This window comes from Carcharhinus amblyrhynchos, chromosome 15, assembly GCF_965287045.1.
Source record: "Carcharhinus amblyrhynchos chromosome 15, sCarAmb.v2.hapA, whole genome shotgun sequence".
In the NCBI taxonomy this organism is placed as follows: Eukaryota; Metazoa; Chordata; class Chondrichthyes; order Carcharhiniformes; family Carcharhinidae; genus Carcharhinus; species Carcharhinus amblyrhynchos.
The window spans coordinates 15,522,099-15,543,627 of NC_137338.1; the positions used below are offsets into that span (position 1 = coordinate 15,522,099).

General features: G+C 41.9%; 1 protein-coding gene across 3 annotated transcripts in view; it reads right to left on the minus strand.

Annotated features, from left to right (window-relative positions):
* The window catches only part of LOC145353092 (POU domain, class 2, transcription factor 1-like), a 207,664-nt gene that overhangs the window by 61,794 nt on the left and 124,341 nt on the right, over positions 1-21,529 (minus strand). For all 3 annotated transcript variants that reach the window (XM_080203452.1, XM_080203451.1, XM_080203453.1), the window contains one exon: positions 12,902-12,958. In XM_080203452.1, coding sequence (XP_080059578.1) covers positions 12,902-12,958 — 57 coding nt within the window. The remainder of the gene's footprint in view (positions 1-12,901; positions 12,959-21,529) is intronic.

Here is a 21,529-nt window from a genome sequence, read left to right on the forward strand (position 1 = left end):
AATCAGAGTGGAAAAATGGAGTCACAGCACATGATCTCCACTGACCTTCCACTCCCAACTCAGAAAAATGGCTTTGTCCAGGTTTCAATACTTGGCTCCTCACTTACACTACTTCTATTGGAATTTTTGTACTAGCGTCGACAAGACTAATTCATCTGTGTCTTTCCCATGTGAAATTCATTTCTACAAGAAAAGTAAATTATCCAGCATTAGTCTTCAACCTGCCAAGTCTGAAGGAATTCACAGTTGCGTGGGTTTCCTCCGGGTGCTCCAGATTCCTCCCACAATCTGAAAGAAGTGCTGGTTAGGTATATTGACCCAAACAGGCACTGAACTGTGGCGACTAGGGGAATTTCACAGCAATTTCATTGCAGTGTTAATGTAACCTTTCTTGTGATTAATAAATAAACTTTAACTTAATTTAGTTGGACTTCTGATTCTGGACTTTCGTGAAACAATAATTCTTACTTTGTCCGTGGTCTTTGCCCTAGACATCTTTCTTTTCTCTTGCAAGGATGAAAAGGCGGTCATGTTGCTACCCTCCCCTCGTGCTTTGAGTGCAAAAAAAATCTAATCTATTGAGCGCATCCTATTTTGAGTTTGCTGTGGAGTTATTTGTACAGAATTTGATCAGATTAAAACTGTTGGGTTGGGAAATACACCAGCACTTATAAAGCCTGTCCATTTAGCGATATTAAAGCAGCTTACAAGTTTTTGAATTTATATTTTATCTTGAACTCTATCCAGACAAAACGAAAATTAATGATATGTACCTCTGGTATTGAATAGGAATTAGAACTGCAAGGTAGAAACAAGTGCAACAGGAAACATAAAAGGAAATAATCTACAAAGAATAAATATGCAAATGTACATTGGAAAATATACAAAAGCACTACGTGGTTATCTAGGAAACATAAAAATTAGTATTACTTGCAGGGGAAGGGTTTTTGCCCTGCACTCTACATGCAGGATCAGCAGAGTGGGATCAAATTCCTGTGAGATTTGAAAAGCACAGCTCACTCCTGCATGACTGCGCTTGCTGATTTTCATTGGCCTATGTCGATGGTGCAAGAACCTGATTTTTACACATTTTAATACATTTTCATATAATTAAGTAGTCCCCAAATTATCCTCCCTCACTGAATATTCATACTTCGTGAGTTTCTCAACAGGTTTTTAAAAACACAAATTTGTCGAGGGGATCCCTCTGGTGGTGCAAAGGTAATTACAACCCCTGGGGTATGTGGGACATGGCCAAACAGTGCCAATATGTGTCACAGGGCACTGCCAGAGGCAGTGGGGGCGGGGGGGGGGGGGGGGGGGGGGGGGGGTGTGTGTGTGTGTGTGTGTGTGTGTGTGTGTGTGTGTGTGGCGGTGGTAGAAGAGAGAGAGAGAGAGAAATGATTAACCAAAAGCCTAGACGAAGAAATGGAAGGGTCTTCAACCAGAAAAGGGAAATGCAGAGATTAAAGAAGAGTTTGTCAATCAGCGAGAACATGAGTAATGGGCAAGCAGATGGCATGCAGGATAGAATAATAGGCAGAAGTATCATAGAGCAGAGAAACAAGCCCTTTGGCCTACCACATTTACACTGACCATCAAATACCAATCAGTGCTAACAGCATTTGCCAACACTTGGACCACAGCCTACTATGCCTTGGCAATTTAAGCACTTGTCCAGATGCTTCTTAAATGTTGCTAGAGTACCTGACTCCACCACCCTTTCAGGCTGTGCGTTCCATATTTCCACCTCCTTCTGCATGAAAAGAATTTTCCTCAGATTCCCTCTAAAACACTTACTCCTCACCTTAAACCTATGCCCTCTGGTCTTAGACACCTCTGCCGCAGGGAAAAGATCCTTACGAACGAACCTATCTATGCCTCTCATAATTTTGCATATCTATGATGGAGGAAGTATAAGATTAGAAGTTTAGTTCAGAGTTAAACAGGACAATTAGGCTGTGAACAGTAGCTCAGCAGAAGTAAAAGACGGCATATGTGGCAAGGGCCAAAGTCACTGGCTTTGGACTTCCCAATATTTGACTTGAAAAAACAATAACACAACAAGGACTGATTGCTGGGACAGATACTTGATAACAAAGAGGCAGTGGAGGATTGAAGGAGGTGGTGACAGGATGGTAAAAAAAAGAGGAGGGCAAGATCCTTGGGAGAATCAAGCTAGAACTGCAGATCACAAAGAAGAATCATTGCTAGAATCATTGCTTATTATTAGTGAGCAAGTGAGAGTTAGGCAAAAGAATGTCAGCCCCATCAGTCTGGGAAATGGAGGATGGTGTGATTGATTCTTTGAAAGGTCAATGAAGGATGGTGTACCATGGTCACAGTCACAAAGGAGGTAAGTTGTAAACGATTAGGCCAGTTTTGGAGCTTTAGCAGTGACAGAAGCTTATTTGGAGATGGACACTGATTTGGGAGGCAACACAAGTTCAAGGATTTTGGAAAGGGAGCTTGGATATTGGACAGGAGTTTGCAAAGACAGAGAAGTCAAAGATAAATTTCTAAAAAGGATAAAGACATGGGGTAGTATTTATGAAGGAACCATTTATAATGCCAACTAGTATAATGGACAAAAAGGGAAGCTGGACAGTCAGCATTTTAGTTGGGGTCAGAAGAAAGAGTGTGATCTCTTACAGAAAATGAGCTTCAAGGTACCATGGGTAAGATAAGGTTCAGCATGAGTGGGTGAGAGCATTGGAAACATGGAAAGATGTATAATTGGGTAAGAAAGGGCAGATAGAGCAGAGGCAGGTGAATGGATGGACTCAGTTAGTGACAAAAAGCATTCCATGATTTCCTGTCAGTTGCTTTCAGAAGGAAATCTGGATGGAGAAAGGCAGGCATAGCAGTTTTATAGTGAAACAAAAACTATAGGTTATTTTTGTTCTATGTGATGATCATAAGAGTGTTGTATGGTTTCAGCAGAAGAAAGCCCGTTTTGTGCTCCAGCCGGATTGGGAAATGGGTGGCAAAGTCAGTTGCCCTCCATCCTGCTGACTTGACGGGGTGAGAATTACATGACAAGCAGTCTTTCAGTATTAAATACATTCAACCAGGGTTGAATTTTCGTGCTTCAAAGCGTAGTTGGTCTAAGACCATTGATTTTAGTTGAAATTCCTGACAACCAATAATTTTTGCACATCAATTTGGAGAAAGATTTCTGGTGCTCAGCACTTATAAAATAAGTTGTGAAATTTTATATGAAAAATGCATTTTCAATCACTTTTATTGGCTCTTCTGTACTATTGCATATAAAGTGAACCTTTTTTGCTAAAAACAGATTTATACGAGTTCAACAGCACCACCATCAAGTACATTTTGGTACTGAAATAGTTTCTAATTTGTGAACAGTGCTCACAATCATTAAAAATACATAACTTTTCCATCACAAAAGCATTACTAACATTTGGTCTATTTGAAAACCAATCAACTCTAATAGAATATCAAGTTGTCATTTCCACCCACTCCCTCTTGGAGCCATTCCTGTACAATTACTCTTGCTTTTTCAAGTTTTACTTCTGCTATAAATTGCTTTGTCATAGGGATTTACAGGACAGAAGGCTATATTGACCCATCATGTCTGCATCAGCTGGCAAGGAGTCACCCAGCCTAATCCCATTCAGCCTTATAAATTACAGTACTTCAAGTGTATATTCAAACAGTCATTAAATGTTGATGGTTTCTGCCCTTACCAATACTTCTGGCAGCGAGTTCAGTTCCCTCTCATTCTGGACAAAAGTTTAAGAACATAAGAAATAGGAGCAGGAGTAGGCCATCTAGCCCTTCGAGCCTGCCCCGCCATTCAATAAGATCATGGCTGATCTGTCGTGGCTCAGGTCCACATTCCTGCCCTCTCCCCATAACCGTTAATCCCCTTGCCTATCAAAAACCTATCAACCCGCGTCTTAAAAATATTGAGCGAGGCAGCCTCCACCACTTCAACAGGCAGAGAATTCCAGAGATTCACCACCCTTTGAGTGAAGAAGTTTCTCCTCAACTCCTTTCTAAACCGCACCCCCTTTAGCTTGAGGCTGTGCCCTCTAGTCCTACTGTCCTTTCTGAGCGGGAAGAGCCTCTCCACCTCTATCCTATCCATCCCATTCAACATCTTATATGTCTCAATGAGATCCCCCCTCATTCTTCTAAACTCTTAACGAGTACAAGCCTAGTTTATTCAGCCTCTCCTCATAGTTCAACCCCCTCAACTCCGGAATCAGCCTAGTAAACCTCCTCTGCACTCCCTCCAAGGCCAAAATATCTTTGCGTAAGTGCGGTGACCAAAACTGCACACAGTACTCCAGCTGTGGCCTCACCAGTGCCCTATACAGCTGCAGCAAGACCTCCCTACTTTTATATTCAATCCCCCACACTACGAAGGCCAGCATCCCACTCGCCTTCCTGACCACCTGCTGCACCTGCAGGCTGGGTTTTTGCGACTCATGCACAAGGACCCCGAGGTCCCTCTGCACCGTCGCATGCTGCAGTTTTTCGCCACGTAAGTAATAGTCCTTCCTACCATTATTCCTACCAAAGTGGACAACCTCACATTTGCCAACATTAAATTCCATTTGCTAGTTCCTGGCCCATTCGCCCAGCCTATCTAGATCAAATCTAGTTTCCCCTCAAATCTCCTCCAAGTCTCCTACCCCTTGATTATGGGCTCTCAGCCGAAGGGAGCAGGGTCTTTCGATTCACTCTATTTACACCCCTTGATTTTATACACTGCAATTAAGTCTCCCCTCAACCTTCTCTCTTTCAAAGAAAACAATCCTCCTTTTTCTAATCTTTCACCATAATTAAAATGCTCCAGTCCAGGTATCATCGCAAAAATCTCCTCTCTAATGTAAACACATCTTTCATACAGTGTGATGACCAAACCTGTATGCAGTACTCCAGCTTTGTGGCTTAACCAGTGTTTTATACAATTCTAGCATAACTTCCCAGCTCGAAAATTCAATGCCTCAACTAATAAAGGCAAGAAGAGGGATCCTGAAAAACTCAGTAGTGAGGACAGACTGTGTAGATTGGCCCTATACTCATTGAAATTCAGAAGAATGAGGGGAGATCTTATAGAAACATACAAGATTACGAAGGAAATACATAAGATAGAAGCAGGGAGATTGTTTCCACTGGCAGGTGAAACTGGGACTTGGGGGCATGGCCTCAAAATAAGGGGAGCAGATTTAGGATTGAGTTAAGGAGGAACTTCTTGACTCAGAGCTGTAAATCTGTGAAATACCCAGCCTACTGAAGCAGTTGAGGCTACCTTGTTGTATGGGATGAATAGGATAGAGGTGGAGAGACTCTTCCCGCTCAGAAAGGATAGTAGGACTAGGGGGCACAGCCTCAAGATAAAGGGGGGGCGGTTTAGAACGGAGTTGAGGAAGAACTTCTTCACTCAAAGGGTGGTGAATCTCTGGAATTCTCTGCCCGTTGAAGTGGTGGAGGCTACCTCGCTAAATATTTTTAAGAAGCGGGTTGATGGGTTTTTGATAAGAGAGGGGGTCAAGGGTTATGGGGAGAGGGCGGGAATGTGGAACTGAGCCATGATCTTATTGAATGGCGGGGCAGGCTCGAAGGGCCAGATGGCATACCCCTGCTCCTATTTCTATTTCTTATGTTCTTATGTTTTTAAGGCCAGGATAAATTTTTGAACAGTAAAAGAATTAAGAATTATGGTGAGCAAGCGGGTAAGTGGAGCTGAGTCCATGAAAAGATCAGCCATGATTTTACTAAATGGCGGAGCGGGCTCGAGGGACCAGATGACCTACTCCTGCTCCTAGTTCTTACGTTCTGCCAGCATCTACTAAGAGAGAAAGAGTTAATGTGTCCAGTACTATGAATTCTTCAAAACTGAAGGGACGGAGAATGTGTAGCAACTTAAGAACAAAAGACAGTAGCCTGGTAACTGGATGTCTGTGTACATTCTGTGTGTGCACTGAGGCAATATATGTGTAGGATATTTAAAAAGAAAGGGGGGGGGGGGTTAAGACGGAGGAAAAAAGGTCAAAATCTGAAGCTGCCAAACTCATTGAAATTCAGAAGAATAAGGGGAAATCTTATAGAAATATACAAGATCACAAAGGGAATAGATGAGATAGAAGCAGGGAGATTGTTTCCACTGGTACTGAGTACTGAGAGCTGCAACATGTTCAACCAGAAGATGATATGCTGTTCAGTCTGTGCCAGGTTTCACTGGAGCATTGCTGGAGGCCAAGGACAGTTGGCATGACAGCAAAGTGCTGAGTTAAAATGGCATGCAACAGGAAGGTTGGGATCATGCTTGTGAACTAACCGAAGGGCTTGCAAGGCAGTCATCCAGTCTGCATTTAGTCTCCCTAATGTATAGCAGATGGCATTGGGGGCAGCAACCACAATAGACTTCACACAAGCAATTAAAGTCAGTGAATGTACCTTCAGTGTCATATCACACCAATTTCATGACTTATACTGCTGAGTACACTGCAATCCCACTCATTTATCAACAATCAATGAAGACATATACCTATAAATTCATAGTTTTACTTCACCTTCACACACTTTCCCAACATCTCTCAATCATTTTTGGTCTACAAGTAGATTGTGTAAAGATGGATCACTTTCTTTGTGCTCTCCACTGACCACAAACCTATCAATATTTCTCCTTTCAGACACTGAAGAACTTCACCCTCATCAGGCAGTTGTGAAAGAAAATAGCGAATAAGAAAAAACATCATTGCCTGCAGAATGGATCAGAGGCAGAATCTTCACACACTGCCGATGGGCATGAGTGGCCTGCAGTCACAGCAGATGGTGAGGCTAGCACAAGTACCAGCATACAGAAAAGCAAGTTGCACATGAGTGTTGCTACAGAGGACTCGGGTGAAAACTTCAATGGTTGTCATTCAGCAGGTTTGATGGATATGCAGAACGAAATGCGAAGTGCAGTGACGGATCTGTCAGAAAACTTGCCGTTAGTATCAAGAAACATGGAGGAGTACGGCAACAGTTTGATCCAGGGCTTTACACAGAGCTTCTAGTCCATCCTTTTCAGTTTGTAAGTGGTGGCAACTCCATTAACAAACTTGAAGTGTCTGATAGTTTACATCTCAGCTTCCACTGCAACACAAGCAGAAGCCACCTAATGCCACAATGAAAATTCAGCAAGTTTCTCGTGCAAGGTTGCTTGTTGCTAAACAAGCACACACTTCACTCGGCAAGCTGACTTTGCTACTACATAAGCTCAAACGCTGCCCGGTTGTCTGTGGACACAAGTGATTAAAGGAGTGTGCATGGTCTCTCAGCAGTCCAGCAAGCTGTCCTCCAACAGATTGACACCATGGAAGAGTGGTAGTGACTTCTTAGACGATATACCTGCTGGTCTCTCACAGAAAAACAGCATTTGTTCTACCAAATGCCACTGTGGCAGTGTCCTTGCTGTTGTCTGACAGCAGGTGCAGCCATCCATGTCATGTCACTGCAGTCTAAAGTCAGGTCTTCTTGGACCAGAGCTGCTGGTTGCTGTACAAAGTCTGCAGCCTCCCTCACTGAAAGTGAGCAGCCTTCCACATTAGTTGACATTTTTATGTACAGCATGACTTAATTTATAAATTTGGTGGCTTTATTTCAGTGTGGTCAAGCAGAAGCTGTGATGATCAGTAAGAGATGAGTAAGTCATGGGATGTGGGCATTGCTGGCAAAGAATGCATTTAGTGCCTAACCTGAGCTGCCTTGTTTTGAACTGCTGCAACTTGTATAGTGCCGCTGTGTCCATGGTGTTGTTACATGGAAAATTCCACGTTCTGACCCAGTGACAATAACAGCTGCCTCACAGCTCTAGGGACCCAGGTTCAATTCTGGCCTCGGGTCACTGTCTATGTGGAGATTGCACTTTCTCCCTGTGTCAGTGTGGGTTTCCTCCAGTTTCCCACCACAGTCCACAGATGTGCGGGTTAGGTTGATTGGCCATGCTAAATTGACCCTAGTGTCAGGGGAATTAGGAAGGTAAATATGTGGGGTTACAAGGATAGGGCCTGGGTGGGATGTGGTTGGTACAGACTCGATAGGCCGAATCTGTAGAGAATCTATGATTCCCAGTCAGATTCTTGATTTGGGGGGGGGAACCTGGTGAATAGAGAATTGGAGTTGCACTTAACTCATGTTGTAGCTTGAAGAGTTGATCACGAAATGCCCCCCAGCTAATTGCTGGACAGCTGGTGACAAGCATTGTGCCCCCATTATGGCGAAGTTGTGCAGCATCCAGAAATCAATACAAACCTGGACACATTCTTTCCTTCGTACTGCAGGGCTCCTCCAGGGGAAAGAAGGCAGCGTTAAGGATTGTTAAGTATCCTTGTGATTTGTTCTAGCAGTGGTTAGTTCTATTACATTTCTTAAGGCAGCATGACTTTTCTTGTGTGCATACTATCCACACTGCACTATGCACTGCACACAGGAGTCACCAGCCATGTTGCCAAAGAATTGGCCTGCCGCACAGCCACTCTCTGGTTTGTCATAGTGACTTAAATACAGATGGTGCAGCCAACTGTTACAGAATTAAGGCATCATGTCTGCTGCAGGATACGAGTCATTGACCTGCATGATATGCTGTGTATGGTCACCCAGCAACTGGACGTTAAGGGAGTGGAGTCACTTTCCAACAGCACCTGCAAAGTGATGTATATGGGGAGGTGATGGCCTGGTGATAATAGCGCTAGACTATTAATCCAGAAACTCAGTTAACGTCCTGGGCACTCGGGTTCGAATCCCGCCATGACAGATGGTGAAATTTGAATTCAATTAAAAATATCTGGAATGAAGAATCTACTGATGACCATGAAATCATTGTTGATTGTTGTAAAAACCCAACTGGCTCACTAATGTTCTTTAGGGAAAGAAATTTGTCGTCCTTACCCGGTCTGGCCTACATATGGCTCCAGAGCCACAGCAATGTGGTTGACTCGAAACTACCCTTGGGCAGCTAGGGATGGGCAATAAATGTTGACTAACCAGCGACGCCCATGTCCCATGAATGTATAAAAAAAAGTTGATGGTAGCCTGCACCTTACAGAAACTTGCAATTCTTGCAAAGCGATGTGCTTGTTCCACCTGCTTCTCTCCGGCATAATGGAGAATGAACTGTTACCAACTCTTGCAATACAGAGCTTTGATGACTTTATACAACAGTGGAGCATAAACTGGAGATAGCACCTGCTTCTGCCTGAAAGAAGCCAAACAAGGTTAATTGCCATGTTCCCCTTCCCAGCCACTGTGGTAACGCTGTCTTTGCTTTGCTCCAAGATTGCGGTTGTGGCTGCAGCAGGCAGCAGATTTCAAGAAGGACACATCTGACACAATGTGCTGCACTGAAGTTCAGAAAGGAAGACTGCTCCTTCAGCATCCTGAGCAGATATGGATACCTGGTCAGAGTCCTCCTCCTACTTCCAGCAATTGTTTTGCTCCATGCTCCCTCTGCTCATTCTCCCCATCCTGTGTGGTCCAAGAAATATTTAAACATCTGAAACAATGTTTGGCAGCAAGTGGTTTGTCCCCAGTCTTCAAAGTCAGGACAAACTTCTGCAGTACGAGTCACGCTAGTCCTAGTAGAGGATATTTCATAAATTACCGGATGAGGAAGTGGAGGAATGGGTTGGTGAGTTTGCCGACGACACGAAGGTTGGTGGTGTTGTGGCTAGTCTGGAGGGATGTCAGAAGTTGCAACGTGACATAGATAGGATACAAGACTGGGCAGAGAACTGGCAGATAGACTTCCACCCGGATAAATGTGTAGTGGTCCATTTTGGCAGGTCCAATGGGATGAAGGAGTATAATACCAAGGGTAAGATTCTTAGCAGTGTAGTGGATCATAAGGACCTTGGGGTCTGGGTCCATAGGACTCTTAAATCGGCTTCGCAGGTAGAGGATGCGGTCAATAAGGCATATGGTGTACTGGCCTTCATCAATCAAGGGATTGAGTTTAGGAGTTGGGAGATAACGCTGCAGCTTTATAAGACCCTAGTCAGACCCTACTTGGAGTACTGTGCACAGTTCTGGTCGCCTCACTACAAGAAGGATGTGGAAGCTATTGAAAGGGTGCAGAGGAGATTTACAAGGATGTTACCTGGATTGGATGGCATGCCTTGTGAGGATAGGTTGAGGGAACTTCATCTTTTCTCCCTGGAGAGATGAAGGATGAGAGGCGACCTGATAGAGGTTTATAAGATGTTGAGAGGTATAGATCGGGTGGACTCTCAGAGGCTATTTCCCATGGCTGAAATGGTCGCTACGAGCAGACACAGGTTTAAGGTGATGGGGAGTAGGTACAGAGGAGATGTCAGGGGTAAGTTTTTCACTCAGGGTGGTGGGTGAGTAGAATGGGCTGCCGTTGGTGGTGGTGGAGGCGAATTCGTTAGGATCTTTTAAGAGACTTCTGGATGAGTACATGGGATTTAATAGGATTGAGGGCTATAGGTAGGCCTAGTAGGTAGGGATATGATCAGCACAACTTGTGGGCCGAAGCGCCTGTTTGTGCTGTAGTTTTTCTATGTTCTATATGAATTTTCAGGATCTGGAAAAATCATTATTTACTGTCTATAACTGAAGAACTGGCAGAAATCAATCATCAACTAATCTAAAAGTAGTTGATGATCACTTTAAATAGTGCTGTGGAGTGCCCTGCTGCTGAACATACATTTAGCCATGTGAGATTAAGAAAGGGCATTTACTGGAATGTTGAGATCCAAAACGACACAGCTGATATCAAATGAATTTGACACAATCTGCCTACTCTGCATATTTCAGGTGGATGCTGTCTGCACATGCCAACTTCCTCACCAACTAGTGTCCAGTACCAGAAGAGTGCACAATCACCACAAATGGCGTTGAGGACCGGACTGCAAGTTAAGTGAAATCGTCCATTTTAAATTACAGGTTCAACAATAGGCAGAGCAAGAGGGAATGCAACTTAAATTTAGAGAACACTTTCTAGAAGCCAACTTTAATAACAAGAAAACAGTTCACCCTTTGCTTCTTCATCCTTTGCCAACTTGTTACTGGGGACCTTGTTCTCACATCTTCTTCAATAGCTTATGGAGATCAATAAAGAGTTTGGTGGTACTGCTTGCAAAATCGCACTGTCTCTGCTTTTTACGAATGCTATTTATACAGCTGCAGCCATCTACTGGCAAAATGAAATAACTGCAGCTTTATTTGTTTTTACTGTAATCCTACATGGACTCCTTGCTTCTGCATCCTGTAGGGACGATTTCACTCAAGATCAAGAATTCTTGCCTTGTGTAAAGTAGGCATAATCAGCAAGTACTTATAACAGTTCAGTAGGAGCAGTGCCAGTATTAATGCAGTGGCAAGCAGGGTTGTGGGGAAGGATACCAGGCTGAACTCTGGAAAGGGGAATGAGGGAGGTAAGCATTATAATAAAAAAAGATAGAGTTGGGGGGTGAGAGAATACATCAAAAAAGGTGAGTCTTCAAGTAGGTTCAGATGGGATAGATTGTGCCTAAATGAAATGGAGAGAATTGGGCATGGAAGCAGCTCCTGGCTAAATAGCATTTACTTTCAAGAAAAAAATGAAAACTTTTATTTTGAAGTATAAATCACTCATCGTAAAATTTCAAATTTTCCAGATTCCCTAGAAATGAACCATGAATTTTGTTCTTTAATTTACTCCTTCAGGCTTCATGCGTTTTTTTCCCTCTTCAAAATGACAGTGGTATAGTGGTTAGCACTGCTGCCTCACAGCGCCAGGGACCAAAGTTTGATTCCTGGCTTGGGTTATTGTCTATGCGGAGTTTGCACATTCACCCCATGTCTGCATGGGTTTCCGCCAGGTGCTCCGGTTTCCTCCCACAGTCCAAAGATGTGCTGGTTCAGTGTACTGTCCATGCTAAATTCTCCCTCCTTGTACCTGAACAAAGAGTGTAGCGACTCGAGGAATTTCACAGTAACTTCATTGTAGTGTTAATGTAAAACTTATAAATAAACTTTAAAAGAACGTGGTGTGCATCTGAAAGGAAACTTACAAACAGGCATCTTAACTATTACTTTAGAAAGTTTCAAACCGTAACAAAATTAGAATCATCAGCTTTTAGGGTTTTCTGACAAACTTTTTTGAAACTACTGATCAGCATTCTCTAGTTTCCTAGATTGACATACATAATACTGGAATGTTATGCATGAATTGTGACACTCAAAAATGGCTGTGTGGAACTAATACTAAGACTCAGAGAACAATGTTTATAACAGTCAAATCATTAATTTTTTTTAACATATCTGGAATCACTAATTGGATGTTTTTCTTTCAAATTATGTAAACACGCACATAGTAGCACAAAAAGCACCATTGTGAAATACGGCAAGTCATCAACCTGAAACATTAGCTCGGTTTCTTCCTGCACAAATGCTGCCAGTCCCAAGTATTTTCAGCATTATCTGTTATTTTATATGAAACACATAAAAGCTAGGAATATAAAGGTTTATGACAATTAACTACTTTGACACAGCACTTAAATTTTCATTTTCTGCTGTAATACCAATGCTTAGAATGAACCAGTGATGAATTCTGTCTATTACACCCAAGATAATTACAGTGCAGAGTTGCAAACAGCCTGTTTCTGGAGATAAATTCGTTTGCCATTGCTAGTCTTCGAGATTGAAATTTGCCATGGCAACCATGAACAGTTTCTTTTGAGAAAGCAAAAAAATGTGACAAAAGGTCATTTCCTTGGCAGCAAATAGTATTTTTCCCCTGATAGGAAAGCAAGGCATTTCCCTTTCATCAAATAGGGCAGCTAATTCTTACCTATTATCTCTCCACACAGTAATGAAAACATTTTAGAACAACAAAAAAAAGGTTCCTCTAATTTTCCAGGATAACAAAGTAGCTTACCTGCAAATTTAATGTTTGTGAAGCAGTTGGCTGCAAAGTTGTTCCAGCAAGTTGTACCTGGAACAGAAATAATACGAAAAAAAAAAATCAATGGTTGTAATTAATATTTTTTCTGGACAAATTTATTACGATACAAGAATTTCATATTGCCACATATGTTTGGCAGAGTAAAAGGTTTGTTTTCTTTTAGGATATAAATGTTCTAATCTTATCTATTATCTATGATGTGTTAGTAAGTGTCTTTACAAAGAAAAGTACATTTTATTTTTCATTTAACACAAATTACTTTTCATTATTCCTTCTAACTCTAAACTCCTCAGCAAAGGCCTCATCTTCACTCCTTACACTCACCACCACAATCAGTTTTGAACTTTGTTACAATCCTATTAGAGACAATTAATGTGTAAATAGAAATCCAAACACCTCATGTTTAACTGACAGAACATCACAAGATCTGTGGACTGAACTGAGAACATACATAGAAATAAATAAGTATGATCTGATAGCCATTACAGAAGCATAGCTGCAGGAAGAAATGGATTGGGACCCGAATGTTGATGAGTACAAGAAATTTAAGAAAGACAGGAAAACAAGGAAAAGGTGGAGGAATGGCTCGGTTAGTAATGATGTTATTAGCACAACACTGAGGAATGACCAGGAAACCAGGATGTGGAAATGGTTTTGGTAGAGATGAGAAATGGTAAAAGCAAGAAGTTGCTTATGGGAGTCGTGCACAGGCCCCATAACCCAAATCACATGGTGGGTTGGGGCATAAAGGAAGAAATAATGAGAGCTTATCAGAAAAGTATGGTGGTAATCATAGGAGATTTTAATCTAAAGACTGGAGAAGTCAGATGGACAAAGGTAGCCTAGATGAGGAGTTAATTGAATGTCTTCTGGATAGCTTGTCAGAACAGCATGTTTTGGAACCAACCAGAGAGCAGGTTATTGTGCAAAGAGGGAATAATTAGTGATCTCATAATAAAGGCACCCTTAGGTAGCAGTGACAATGATGTGATTAAATTTACATTCAGTTTGAGAGATAGGAATAGTTCTGAGACTGTCTCTTGAATTTATATAAAGACAATTATGAGGGTATGAAAGCTGAGTTTGGTAAATTAGATTAAGGGATAGGTCAGTAGAGATACAACGGCAAACATTTAACAGGACATTTCAGAAAACACAGAATGGTTAAATTCCAAAAAGGAAAAAGTTCAAGAGACAGATCCACCATCCATTATTAACTAGAAAGGTTAAAGAAAAAGCTTATAATTGTGCAAAGACAAGTGATAGGTCAGAAGAATGGACAGAATATATGGAACATCAATGGGTGGTGGATTCATAAGGAGGTAAAAAATAGAGTACGAGAGAAAGCTAACCGGAAATATAAAAAAGTAGTAAGAGCTTTTCGTAAATATTTTAGAAGTTAATGAAAGTGAGCATTGGTCCTGTAGAGGTTAATCTGGAGAACTGACAAGGAGGTGGTACTTTGCAGCAGACCTCACTCCAGTGGACACAAGTACCATGCCAGAAGCAGATATAAACCAGGAATTTTTCTTTTAAATATTCATTTGTGGGACTTGGGCTTTGCTGGTGGCCAGCATTTATTGCCCATCCCTGGATGCCCTTGGAGGACAGTTGCAAGTCAACCACATTGCTGTGGCTCTGAAGTCACATGTAGCCCAGCAGATTCCTGAAAGGACGTTGGTGAACCAGATGGGTTTTTTTGAAAATCGACAATGGTTTCATAGTCATTGGTAGATTCTTAATTCCGGGTATTTTTTATTGGATTGAAATTCCACCACTTGCCGTCGTGGGACTCAAACCCAGGTCCCCAGGACATTAGCTGAGGTTCTGGATTAATAGTCTAGTGATAATACCACCAGGTCTTCACCTTCCTTGAAGGAAGAACTCAGAAAAATTGCAGTCACTACAGAACTGGTACTGTGTAAATTGTTGGAGCTGTGGGCGAACAAGCTCAGGTCCTGATGTACTTCACCCCAGCGTTTTAAAAGAAATGTCTAGTGAGGTAGTTGATGCATTGGTTTTAATTTTTCAAAACCCCCTCAATTTGGGAAAGGTACCTTAGTTTGGAAGATAGCAAATGTAAATTCATTTTTCAAAAAAACAGGGAGACAGAAAGTTGGAAACTACAGACCAGTTAGCTTAACATTTGTCATTAAACACGTTATAGCCACTTGGATAAGCTCAAGAGACAGACAGAAACAACATGGTTTAGTGAAAGGAAAATCATGTTTAACCAATTTATTGGAGTTCTGTGAGGATATAACATATGTTGTGGATAAAGGGATGTACTGTACTTAGATCACCAGAAGGAATTTGATAACACATCAAAAGGCTATTGCAGAAAATAAAAGCTCATGGTAAAGGGAATAACAAATTGACATGGGTAATAATAGATTGGCTGGTTAACAGGAAGTAGGGAGTAGGCAAAAATGAGTCTTTTTCAGGTTGGCAAGATGTAACAAATTGTGTCCCGCAGGGACCAGTGCTGGGGCCGCAACTGTTTACAAATCATATAAATGACATTGATGAAAGGATTGAGGAGAATTTGCTGATAACACAAAGTTAGCTGGGAACGTAAGTTATGAAGAAAACATAAAGAGGTTACAAAAAGATATAGATAGTTTAACTGAGTGGGCAAAGATCTGGCAAATGCAGTATAACATGTGAAAACATGAAACTGTCCATTTTGGAAGAAAAAAATTAAAAAGCATATTATTTAAATAGTGAGATTTCAGAGCTCTGAGGTGCACAGGTGCATGAATCACAAAAGGCTAGTCTACAGGTACAACAAGTAATTAGGATAACTAATATGATGTTATCACTTGTTGAATGGGGAACTAAATATGAAAGTACAGAGGCTGTGCTTCAATTCTGCAGGGCACTAGTGAAACCACATTGAGAGTACTGTGTATAATATTCGTCACGCTATTTAAGGAAGGACGTAAATGCACTGGAAGTTCAGAGAAGGTTTACCAGTCTAATATCTGGAACGGATGACTTGTCTTAAGAGATAAGGTTGGACAGGCTAGGTTTATATCTGCTGGAGCTTGTAAGTGTGAGAGGTGACTTGACTGAAACATATACGATCCTGAGGGATCTTAACAGGTTGGATGTGAAGACATTCTTCTTGTCACAGAATCTAAAACTTGGACTCACTGTCTAAAAGGGGTCACCCATTTAAAACAGAGATGAGGCGAAAATCTTTCTTTGGAACTCTCCACCTGAAAAACTAGTGGAAGCCGAATGTTTGAATATTTTTAGGGCAGAACTAGATAGATTTCTGATAAACAAGGGGATAATAGGTTAACAAGGGGAGGTGGTAAACACGGGGTGATAGATTATCAAGGGTCGGCAGGGTGCAGATTGTTACTATCAGGTCAGTCATGATCATATTAAATGGCAGAGCAGGCTTTGAGGGGCTGAATGGTCTGTTCCTTTTTCGTATTTCAAGCTATTTTATACAAATACAAGTATTATTTTTATGTATAGTTAAGTAAAACAGCACAATTAACTTAATACTACAATTGATAACTATTTATACCATGAACTCAGTTCTTTTTTTACTGCCCTCACCCCTCCCCAAACCAGAGCCCTCTGGAATTTCCTCAGCGGTAAGATTTTATAGGGGACCTTCCATTAGTTTTTTTGGCTGTGTGACCCTCAACTTTTCATTACGATCTTAGGTAATTAGACAAGAATTAGGGAGCATAAGATGGGAACAGAAACTGTGAGGTAAAGGCACAAATGAAAAGTGGAGCTTGTTCAAAGACACTGTGTGTCCTCTATAGTTATGTCCCTGTCAGGCAGGGAAGAAATGGCCGAATGAGAGAACCACGGTTCGCAAAATAGGTTGAATGTCTTGTTAAGAGGAAAATGAAAGCGTACGTAAGGATGATGAAACAAGGTTCAGTTGGGTTGCTTGAGGGTTACAAGGTAGCAAGGAATGAGTTAAAAAAGGGCTTAGGAGAGCTATGAGGAGGCATGAGAAGTCCTTGGCAGAAGTTGGATCAAGGAAAACCCCAAGGCTTTTTCCTCTTATATAAGAAATAAAAGAATAAAAGGGTGAGGTTAGGGCCGATCAAGGATAGTAATGGGAACTTGTGCATGGAGTCAGAAGAGATAGGTGAGGTGTTGAATGAATACTTTTCTTCAGTGTTCATTAAGGAGAGAGGCACGTTTTTGAGGATTAGAATGTAATACAGGCTGACAGGCTGGAGGAGGTAGATGTTCTGAGGAAAGAGGTATTAGCAATTTTGAAAAACCTGAGGGTTGATAAGTCCCCTGGGACAGATGGAATACATCCTAGGATACTTTGGGAGGCAAGGGATGAGATTGCGGAGCCTTTAGCTTTGATCTTTGGGTCCTCACTGTCCACGGGGATTGTGATGTGGAGATGCCGGCGTTGGACTAGGGTAAACACAGGAAGAAGTCTGACAACACCTGGTTTAAGTCCAACCAATTTATTTGATAGTAAACTCCGTTTACTTTCTGAGTTTACTATCAAATAAACCATTAATCTGAGTTTACTATCAAATAAATCGGTTGGACTTAAACCTGGTGTTCTCAGACTTCTTACATGGGGATTGTGCCAGAGGACTGGAGATTGGCAAATGTTGTTCCTCTCTTCAAGAAAAGAAATAGGAATGACCCTGATAATTAGTCTTACTTCGGTGGTCGGTAAGTTAATGGAAAGGTCCTGAGGGATAGGATTTATGACCATTTGGAAAGATGCAGCTTAATCTGGGATAGTCAGCATGGATTCGTATAGGGTAAGTCTTGCCTCACAAATCTGATTGAATTCTTTGAGGAGATAACTAAGTGTGTAGATGAAGGTAGAGCAGTTGATGGTAGAGCAATACACAGATTTTAATAAGGCATTTGATAAATTTCTCCATGGTAGACTCATGAAGAAAGTAAGGAGGTGTGGGATAGAAGGAAATTTGGCTGATTGGATAAGTAACTGGCTGTCTCACAGAAGGCAGAGGGTGATGGTGGAGGGAAAATTTTCAGACTGGAGGCCAGTTATCAGTGGTGTACCACAGGGATCAGTGCTGGGTCCTCTGCTATTTGTGATTTTTATCAATGACTTGGAAGAGGGGGTTGAAGGGTGGGTTAGTAAATTTACTGATGACATCAAGGTTGGTGGAGTAGTGGATGAGGTGGAGGGCTGTTGCAGGCTGCAAAGAAACACTGACAGAATGCAGAGCTGGGCTGAAAAGTGGCAGATACAGTTTAACCCTGATAAGTACGAGGTGATTCATTTTAGTAAGACAAACTTGAACGCGGATTACAGGGTCGAAGGCAGGGTTCTGAGGAATGTGGAGGAGCAGAGATATCTTGGGGTTCATATCCACAGATCTCTGAAGGTTGCCATTCAAGTGGATAGAGCCGTGAAGAAGGCTTACATTGTGTTAGTGTTTATTAACAGGGGGTTTGAGTTTAAGAGTCATGGGGTTATGCTGCAACTATACAGGACCATGGTGAAACCACGTTTGGAATATTGTGTTCTGTTCTGGTCACCTTACTATAAGAAGGATGTGGAAGCATTGGAGAGAGTGCAGAGGAGATTTACCAAGAAGCTGCCTGGTTTGGAGAGTAGGTCTTATGAGGAAAGATTGAGGGAGCTGGGGCTTTTCTCCTTAGCGCGGAGGAGGATGAGAGGCGATTTAATAGAGGTTTATAAGATGATGGGAGGGATAGATAGAGTGGACGTTCAGAGACTATTTCCTTGGGTGGATGTAGCTGTTACTAGGGGGCATAACTATAAGGTTCATGGTGGGGGATTTAGGAGGGATGTTCGAGGTAGATTTTTTACTCAGAGAGTGGTTGGGGTGTGGAATGCACTGCTGTGATAGTGGAGTTCGACACTTTAGGAACTTTCAAGCGATTATTGGATAGGCACATGGAGCACAGCAGAATGACAGGGAGTGGGATAGCTTGATCTTGGGTTCAGACATCGCTCGGCACAATATCGAGAGCAGAAGGGCCTGCACTGTTCGATGTTCTATCTCATGACTATGGATGCCTCTCTCCTTTGTCCTGGTTGCTGGCAAACACCCAACTTCTTACTCACAGCCTTCCAAGCTAACTCTGCTGACTACTTCCAGCCACAGAGCTCTATGAGGGCCACTGTAGATTGCTTACCTAGCTGCAAATTGGGCAAATGTTCCAGCTGCTATTCCCCATATAAAATCCAAAATGAGCTCAAGCTGCCATTAAGGCAATGAACAACTAAGTTCATATTTTCTCTGCTTAAGTACAGGCCTGACTAACATTCCTCTTCTTTGGCTCCCCCAACTCAATGAGCTGCAGTTTACACCAAACCTCAAGTGCAAATGCCTGCCTTCTAAGCAAATATCCAATAACTTAAAACAGAATAACCTTCCACCTGCATAACTAATTTCTACGACAAGGTGACATAGTTTATGATGTCCTCAAACTGAAGGGGACCAGGGAGATAATTGCCGGTCTCTTAGCAGAGATATCTGAATCATTGATAACCACAAGTGATATGCCTAAAGATTGGGAGGTGGCAAATGGTATGCCTTTGTTTAAGGCCTGCATGGAAAGTCCTGGAACTACAGGTCAGTGAGCCTAACTTCTGGCATGGGCAAGTTGTTGGAAAGTATTTTGAAAGACAGAATCTGCAGACATTTAAAGAGGCAAAGTCTCAATAGGGGTGGTCAGCATGGCTTTGTGAGCGGAAAATCATGTCTTACGAATTTGATTAAGTTTTTTGAAGGGGTAACCAAAAAGGTAGATGAGGGCAGTGCAGTTCATGTTTCTACATGGACTTTAGCAAGGCCTTTGACAAGGTACCGCATGGTAGGTTTTGCATAAGGTTAAATCTCAGAGGATTCAGGATTCAATTGGATATAAAATTGGCTTCATGACAGAAGACAAAGGGTAGTTATAGAGGGTTGTTTTTCAAACTGGAGGCCTATGACCAGCAGTATGCGTCATGGATCGGTGCTGGGTCCACTGTTATTTGTCATTTACATGAATAGCTGGATGGGAATTTAGGGGGAAGATTATTAAGTTTGCAGATGACACCACGATTGGTGGCATACTGGACAGTGAAGGTGGCTGTCTAGCACTGTAACAAGATCTTGATCAATTGGGCTAGTGGGCTAATGAATGGCAGATGGCATTCAAATTAGATAAGTGCAAGTTTATGCATTTTAGTAGATCGAACCAGGGCGGGACTTATTCAGTTAATGGTAGGGCACTGAGGAGAGTTATAGAACGAACAGATCTAGGGGTACAAGTTCATAGCTCCTTGAAAGTGGAGTCACAGCCGGACAGGGTGGTGAAGAAGGCATTTGGCATGCCTGGTTTCACTGGTCAGAACACTGAATACAGGAGTTGGGATGTTTTGTTGAAGTTGTACAAGACATTGGTAAGGCCACACTTGGAATACTGTGTACAGCTCTGGTCAGAAAGGGTACTATTAAACCAGAAACAGTGCAGAAAAGATTTACTAGAATGCTACCAGGACTTGATGGTTTGAGTTATAAAGAGAGACTAGATCCACTGGGACATTTTTCCCTGGAGGGCAACAGACTTGGGGGTGATCTTTTAGAGGTCTATAAAACAATGAGCTGCATAAGTAAGATGGATAGTTAATACCTTTTCCCAATGGTAGGGAGTGTAAAACTAGAAGGCATAGGTTTAATGTGAGAGGGGAGTTGCACAAAAGGGTCCAGAGGGGCAACTTTTTCACAGAAGGTTGCGAGTGTCTGGAACGAGATGCCAGAGGTAGTAATAGAGGCAGGTACAATTTTGTCTTTTAAAAAGCATTTGGACAGTTACATAGGGTAAGACTAGTCTAGAGGGATATAGACCAAATTGGGACTAGCTTAATAGTAAAAACTGGGCGGCATGGACAAGTTGGGCTAAGGGGCCTGTTTCCATGCTGTAAACCTCAATAACCCTATTTTACTTTGGAATTGTGTAACCCAAATGAGTAAGTTACATCTCTAATGGAGTTTTAGGATCCCATCTTCCAGGATTGCTGGCCCTGTTAAGGAACTCTCTTGTTTACAACTGGCTTTCAATTCCTTTTCATCCGGGAACTACATTAAGAACGTAAATCTTTTACTGAAGTAAAGATAGACCTATTGGCTCCAGTATAAGCTTAAAGATGGGTTTTTCATTGTTAAATGCCTTCATGCCACTAACCTTTGGCCTTATAAGATAAACAAAGTTATTGTTTAAAATGAAATTAACACCAAGCTTGTTTAAATTGCATTCACTTGAGGTGCTCACCAATTTCTTAACCAGATGTTTCCATTTATCACTTTATATTCTAAAACTTATGGATTATGATATCATACAGTATGATTATAGATCACTGATGCTCACAACAGCTTGGAAAGATGCCAAGCTCTTTCTTCATTACCATCACCTCCGTACCCACTTCTTTGGCCGAAGTCACTCACCACCACTACCCCAGAACTTCTCCTGTTTTCAGTATTCTTGTTCCATCTGGACTTCTTATCCTTTCCATTGCAACTGCCAATTTGCCGTTTTCACTTCTCCACTCCCCTTACTCTAACTTGTTTTGAGTTTCAGCTCTCCTCTCAGATCCAACCTGATTAA